The 7757-nt window shown below is 47.9% G+C and overlaps 2 protein-coding genes across 2 annotated transcripts; both read left to right on the top strand.

The window, feature by feature from the left end:
- The first annotated feature begins 747 nt into the window (after window positions 1–747).
- Window positions 748–2816, top strand: LOC135714549 (uncharacterized). The gene is made up of 2 exons (XM_065237929.1): window positions 748–1389; window positions 1644–2816. Exons 1-2 carry the CDS (start codon window positions 748–750, stop codon window positions 2814–2816), a joined length of 1815 nt encoding a protein of 604 aa, XP_065094001.1.
- Window positions 2813–6050, top strand: LOC135714548 (uncharacterized). The gene is made up of 4 exons (XM_065237928.1): window positions 2813–3052; window positions 3251–4028; window positions 4344–5196; window positions 5252–6050. Exons 1-4 carry the CDS (start codon window positions 2813–2815, stop codon window positions 6048–6050), a joined length of 2670 nt encoding a protein of 889 aa, XP_065094000.1.
- The last annotated feature ends 1707 nt before the right edge of the window (window positions 6051–7757 follow it).

Raw genomic sequence — 7757 nt, 5'->3', positions numbered from 1 at the left:
CTAACGCAATTTTTCGACGTGTTTTCTGGACCTGCGATCATCAACCGACGGCAAGGGAAGCCGTCCTCCCAACCACACATCGGAGCCTACGAAGTACTGGTTTTTCGTCTACCGATTACCTGGAACGGCAAGTTTCACCAGTAGCCACTGTGGTATCAGTGGGGTTGCATCCATTCATCAAGCCATCACGATAGGACTCGTATAGCAACTCAACTGCGTCGGCATTTTAGAACGAAGAGGCGGTATCATCATTAGTTTTCTCGGGTGAGTGACTGTGTACTGCCGAAGCTAGAAATAGATAAATACACAATTTTGAATGGAACCTATCCTCTTCACTTTTCCATCCACTTGCTGAGCCCTGAAAGATCGTTGAACGATCTATTTGCGAATCATTTACGTTTTGGTTTTGGATATTCGGACTTAACCGGGATTGTACTGCTGTTGGTTATACGAGTAAGTTGCCTCAGTATATGCCCGGCCGAAGCCAACTTATTCGGTTACTACACCATATTCTCTCTCCTCGCTTGCATCTCCGCTTCGCCGCCTGAGTTATTGCTGCATTTCGGTGAATTGTGTGACGTCATACGACTTGTTTGGGTTGATCATCTTTACTCGATTGAACTGGAGCACCACTATTCGTTTTCTCGGGTAAATTAATGCAGTATATGCCTAAGCGAAGCTAGGTCAACTCGCAGCATACTACACAACGCTTCTCTCTTTGGTTCCCGATTATCGTGACATATTACCATGCTACCTACCGCTACCAAGAAGCCACCGTCGATGAGGGCATTGACGGCTCGTTTGAAGGAAATCAACCTGTCCTTCAACGATATTTTGCGGTTTGTGCAAACGTTTAGAGAAACCAACACCGCTACTGAGGTTGAGGTACGCCTGGGTAAGTTGGATCAACTTTGGGAAAGTTACAGTGAAGTCTTAGTGGAAATCTTCGCCCACGATGACTACAAACCGGAAAGTGCCACGCTAGAGAAGGAGCGTACGGAGTTCAGCGATCGCTACTATGAAGCGAAGTCGTTTTTAATGGACAAAGCCAAGGATTTCCAAGGAGCACAGGAATTGGAACAGTCCATGCGAACAAGTGATGCTTCGGTGCACGGATCCGTTGATCACGTTCGTCTGCCACAGATCAAACTGCAAACTTTCAATGGTGACATCGATGAATGGCTTAGCTTCCGTGATTTATATACGTCACTCATCCATTGGAAGGTGGATCTACCAGATGTGGAAAAGTTCCACTACCTTAAAGGGTGTCTGCAAGGGGAACCAAGGAACCTGATCGATTCTCTACCGATCACGAAGGCCAACTACCAGGTGGCCTGGGAATCATTATTGCGCCGGTACAATAACAGCAAGCACTTGAAAAAGCGGCAGGTACAGTCGTTGTTTAAGCTGCCTACGCTCTCCAAAGAATCTGGAACTGAACTGCACACTCTTGTGGAAGGCTTTGAGAGGATAGTGCAGACTCTCGATCAGATTATCCAGCCAGCCGATTATAAGGATCTTCTGCTGCTGAATATCCTTACTGCTCGACTGGACCCTGTTACAGGGGGTGGGAGGAGCTATCTGCAACGAAGGAGCAAGATTTGCTAGCGGATCGGACTGAATTTCTGCATCGTAGAATCCAGGTATTGGACTGTCTACCATCGAGGTCTGTTAACACTAGGGGTGTTCGTCAGACACAATCACAACAGAAGCAGAAATCATCATCGGTGAAGGCCAGCTATGGTTCAACCCAAACGTCTGGGGGACGCTGCGTGGTCTGCTCAACAAATCATCCGCTTTATCAGTGCAATGCTTTCCAACGGCTGGAGGTTTCAGACAGAGATGCTCTTCTGAAGACACACTCGCTCTGCCGGAATTGTTTCAAGGCCGGACACTTGGCTAGGGAATGCCAATCCAAATATTCTTGTCGGCACTGTAAGGGTCGCCACCACTCACTGGTGTGTTTCAACCCAAAAGGAGATGGTGATAAACGGGTATGGGCTGCTGCTGGATGCAACAAACCTATTCCTCCTGAAGATCCATCGAAATCTCGTTCCATCCAAGTAGCTAGCATGACAGCTACGAATGCATTGGTGTCTGGTACGGTCCACCAGCATGCATCACAGGTACTGTTGGCAACGGCTGTCGTTATAATTGAGGATGACAATGGCTGTCGCCATCACGCTCGCGCTCTTCTGGACTCAGGGTCGGAGAGCAATTTTATCACTGAGCGATTGAGTCAGCTGATGAAGGTAACTCGCGACCGAGTGGATATATCGGTGCTCGGGATCGGACAAGCGACCATCAAGGTCAAACAAACGGTACACGCATTGGTGCGCTCACGAGTGTCTCAGTTCTCACGTGAACTAGACTTTCTGGTTCTCCCGAAGGTGACGGTGAACCTGCCAACAATCAGAGTGGATACGAATGGATGGTCGCTTCCAAGCGGAATTAAACTGGCTGATCCCGCATTTTTCGAACCGAACGCAGTGGATCTCGTTCTCGGTATCGAACACTTTTTCGATTTCTTCGAAACTGATCGAAGAATGTCCCTGGGAGAAGGTAATCCAGCTCTCCATGAGTCCGTATTTGGATGGATAGTAAGCGGTGGTGTCTCTGTTCCATCTCGCTCTCTCCAAATCACATGCAATGTATCGACGCTGGATGAGTTAGATGCATTGATCTCTCGTTTCTGGTCCTGTGAGGAGGTTGAGTCAGGCAAGGCTCACTCGCCGGAGGAAACGCGTGTGAAGACATCTTTGTCAGCACAGTACAACGAGGTTCGGACGGTCGGTACACCGTCTCACTACCGATGAATGAAGACGCCGTCTCACGATTGGGCGAGTCAAGGGACATCGCATACCGGCGTCTCCAAGGAACGGAACGCAGACTGGCTAAGGATTCATCGCTTCGGGAACAATACAATGCGTTTATGGAGGACTACATCAAGCTCGGTCACATGCGTGAGGTGGTTGAAACGGATACGGAGTTGGACAAACGGTGCTTCCTCCCACACCATCCAGTCATCAAGGAGGCAAGTACCACCACCAAGGTGAGGGTGGTTTTCGACGCGTCGTGCAAGACATCCAACGGAGTATCACTCAACGACGTGCTAATGACAAGGGCAGTCATTCAGGAGGACCTTCGATCCATTACACTCCGCAGTCGGACAAAACAAATCATGCTTGTGTCGGACGATGAGAAAATGTTCAGACAAATTCTTGTTCACCTACTGGAACGTGCATTGCAGTGCATTCTGTGGCGCTTTTCACCTGCGGAATGTGTTCATCTGTACGAGCTTAACACCGTGACATATGGTACTAAATCGGCACCTTTCCTGGCGACAAGAACGCTCAAACAGCTAGCCTTGGATGAAGAGGCACAATATCCACTCGCAGCGAGAGCGGTTCTCGATGACACCTACATGGACGATGTCATTACAGGGGCGGACGGCGAAGAAACAGCAACCACATTGCGGGTACAGCTAAACACAATGATGTCAAGTGGTGGATTCAAGCTGCGGAAATGGGCTTCGAATTGCCCAGCGGTGCTGGAAGGCATTCCGGAGGAAGACCTGGCGATTCGGTCGTCAGAAGGGATTATTTTGGATCCAGATCCCTCAATCAAAACACTGGGGCTAACTTGGATGCTAGTCTCCGATACTCTCAAGTACCAGTTTTCAGTTCCTAGTCTGAACCCTGATACACCGCTCACTAAACGATACGTGCTGTCAGTAATTGCCACACTGTTTGACCCTCTGGGGCTGTTGGGAGCTGCCATAACATCGGCCAAGATATTTATGCAACAGTTATGGGCATTACGTGACGGACAAGGTCAAAGGCTTGATTGGGACCAGTCGCTACCATCGACGGTGGGTGAGCCCTGGAGAAAATTCCACGAACAGCTACCACTGTTCAATGAAATACGCATTGACCGTTGTGTCATCACTTCGAATGCTGTCTCGACGGAGATCCACTGTTTCTCGGATGCCTCGGAGAAGGCGTATGGAGCATGTCTGTACATGAGGAGTCAGAATGTCAACGGAGAAGTGAAAATTCGTCTTCTTACCTCCAAATCAAGGGTAGCGCCATTGAAATGTCAAACAATTCCCCGACTGGAATTGTGCGGGGCGCTCCTTGCGTCTGAGCTCTTTGAAAAGGTTGCACAATCGATTCGGTTCAAGGGAAAGTCGTTTTTCTGGACAGATTCCACCTGCGTTCTGCGTTGGATAGAAGCTCCTCCAATGACTTGGACCACCTTCGTTGCAAACAGAGTTTCAAAAATACAGTCCATTATCCAGGAATCTCAATGGCGACACGTTCCAGGAATTCAAAATCCCGCAGATCTTATGTCCAGAGGGATTTCACCGGAAGATATCGTGAACAATTCGTTCTGGTGGCAAGGACCGAGCTGGCTAGAGGAAGAAGAAGGTCAATGGCCAAGCCTGCCACATAATTCACCAACTGGAGAAGGAGATGAAGAAAAAAGGCGGACTGTAGTTGCTGCACCAGCTTATGTATTCGCCGAATTCAACCAAACGTACTTCAGCAAGTTCTCGTCCTACACAGATCTTGCTCGTTGTACAGCATATTGGCTGCGTTATATGAAGCTTATACGAACACCGCGAATGGAGAGGAATTACCCAGCGTACCTGTCGTCGGCAGAGCTGAAGGAGGCGGAAAACACCCTGGTCCGCTTGGTACAGAAGGAAGTTTTCGAGACAGAATGGAAGGCGTTGTCCAAAGGGGAGGCAGTTGCTAGAGGATCGGCGTTGCGGTGGTTCAATCCATTCATATCGACGGATCAACTAATTCGGCTTGGCGGCCGTTTGAAGAATTCCATGGAAACGGAAAAAACCAAGCATCCGGTTGTACTGCCAGCACGGCATCTATTCACTCACACTACCCTACCACGAGCGACTGCTACACGCTGGACCACAACTGCTGTTGAGTGTTGTAAGACTTCGCTTCTGGCCATTAGGAGGAAGGAGTGTGGTGAGGAACATAATCCACAGATGTCAGACGTGCTTCCGCTCGAAACCATCGTCAGTCCAACAACAGATGGGGGATCTACCATCGTCACGAGTCACGGTATCTCGACCCTTTTCACGGACGGGTGTGGACTACTTTGGTCCAATCTACGTAAGGCTCGCTCCAAGGCGTCCGGCAGTCAAAGCCTATGTAGCGATTTTCATTTGTATGTGTACCAAGGCCGTGCACATGGAACTTGTCTCGGATTTGTCAACCGACAGATTTCTTCAGGCACTGAGACGGTTTATCGCCAGGCGAGGGCGGTGTACCGATATTTTCTCCGACAATGGCACCAACTTTGTCGGTGCACGGAATAAGTTGCAGGACTTCCTCAAGTTGCTCAAGAACAATGAACACAGTGAAGTTGTCACCAGGGAATTAGCCAAGGAAGGAATACAGTGGCACTTCAACCCTCCGAGCGCGCCACACTTCGGTGGCCTATGGGAGGCTGCAGTTCGGTCGGCTAAAACCCATTTACTGAAGGTCGTAGGAGAAGCACCAGTATCCCCGGAAGACATGAGTACACTGCTCACTCAAGTTGAAGCATGCCTCAACTCTCGCCCTCTCACTCCCATGTCAGATGATCCGAATGATCTACAGCCGTTAACGCCTGCTCACTTTCTGGTTGGAGAATCACTGCAAGCGTTTCCCGAGTCAGACTTTACGGACGTTCCTCTCAATCGACTTAATCAATGGCAGCTGACCCAGCGAAGGCTGCAAGACTTCTGGAAGCGCTGGCGAAGAGAGTACTTGTGCCAGCTTCAAGGACGAGCAAAACGATGGAAACCAGCTGTTCCCATCGATATCGGAACGCTAGTCATCATTAGAGATGAGAATCAACCTCCTATGCACTGGAAGATGGGGCGGATAGTCAAGGTACACCCCAGTGAAGACGGAATCGTAAGAGTGGTCACCTTGAAAACCGCTACAGGACTACTAATTCGTCCGGTGGAGAAAATTTGTCTTCTACCGATCCAGGACGACAACGATGATCCAGAGTCAACAATCCAGAGCAAATGAACATCCTTCCTATCCCTATCCCGCGAAGAGGTTTTTTTTCTTTTTTATTTGCAGAAATTTCAGAACTTTCTGGGTGGGTGAGGATGTTGAAGAGTACGACCCCCCGAAGCGTCAACCCTGAGCTGGACCACTCTCACTCTCATCCACTTATGATCATCACATCATCACCGAAACAAGGACTGGAACGAAAGAGAAAACATTAGGTACGATTTCACGATCGCTCTTATCAACCGTTGTGGCGTGATAAAAAGGATGGCTGATCGTGAGATATTCTCGCATGGGAGAGGAAAACATCGCAGGATTGTCGGCTGCTGAAGACCTTCGGATGAACTGCCTGGATGTAGGTCATATCAGTATCGCCTAGGTCACGGTGAAGAAAGGGTGCTCGACCCGCACGTCGGAAACCAAATTTTAATGTGTTTAGTATAAGTTCATTTAAGTTAAGAATAAACCCATGTAGTGTCCGTAGAATTAAATGTCGTTGTTGCGTGTAATAAAGTGTAGAGTTTTTTATAAGTGCCCTTTGCTTCGCATTTTTAAGAGTGGCCGTTCGGTGAAGAAATTCGATGGCGTTTAAGTTCTGCTACCACGATTGAATGTGGACTATGCATGCCTACTTCCCCTTGTTCGTCGGAAGTCACCTCTACTGCTCGATGTTGGTTTGGCTGCCTCGCTCAACACCGCTATTGAAGGATAAGGCGAACCGGTAAGCAAGCAGGAACCACACACATGGTTTTCTTCCGATAAAGAACTCAAATTCCACGATTTTAACATTATACGCCTGCATAGAGACGATTTTTATGGAGGAGTACTTTTAGGGATCAAAAAGTGCTACCCTTTCTACAAAACTTCCCTTCCTGCTCTTATCAGGCGTCGAAATCGTCGCTTGCCAAATAAATGTGAAGAACAAAGACCTTTGCATAGCTTCAGTTTATGTTCCACCAAGAACCTCCATTAGCCGTAGTCAACTCTGGAATCTAGTTTCGAATTTTCCATCCCCAGTATTAATTCTGGGTGATATGAACTCCCATGGTACTGGGTGGGGCGATCTATATGATGACAATAGAGCGGCTATTTTTTACGATTTATGCGACGATTCAAACTTGACTATTTTGAACACTGGTGAAGCGACACGTATAGCAAAACCTCCGGCTCGAGAAAGCCGACTCGACCTATCTTTGTGTCAAGATTGCTATCATTGGATTGTCTGTGGAAGGTTATCAATGATTCCCATGGTAGCGATCATTTGCCAATCATCATTTCAATTAAGTGTGCCCCTCACTCTGCAGAACCATCTCTAGTTCCATTTGATCTTACAAAGAATATAGATTGGCATAAATATACAACGGCGGTGACAATCGCTGCCGAATCAATAGATACGCTTCCACCATTGGAAGAATATCGATTCCTCGCCGATTTGATTTACAAAAGTTCACTAGAAGCACAAAAAAGAAAAGTTCCAAGTGCGCCCTTCAAAAGGAGACCAGCCACACCTGGATAGGACGAAGAATGCACAAAATTGTATGTAGAAAAATCTGATGCTTTCAAAGCTTTTCGTAAACACAAAACCTCCACACACACTTAGAAAAAATTACCGACTTCGGTAATTCATTTACGGAATTCTCAACAGCTGATCGGTCGGTAATGTGTTCGGTAATCGAGAACATTACCGAAAAATCTGTAAACTGAATCAGCAAAATTAGCTGT

The sequence above is a fragment of the Ochlerotatus camptorhynchus genome, unplaced genomic scaffold (assembly GCF_037179485.1).
Source record: "Ochlerotatus camptorhynchus isolate MF236.1 unplaced genomic scaffold, CSIRO-AGI_Acam_v1.1 ptg000661l, whole genome shotgun sequence".
Classification (NCBI taxonomy): Eukaryota; Metazoa; Arthropoda; class Insecta; order Diptera; family Culicidae; genus Ochlerotatus; species Ochlerotatus camptorhynchus.
Note: the sequence above shows the minus strand (reverse complement) of the source record. Positions and strands in the feature narration are given on the sequence as shown.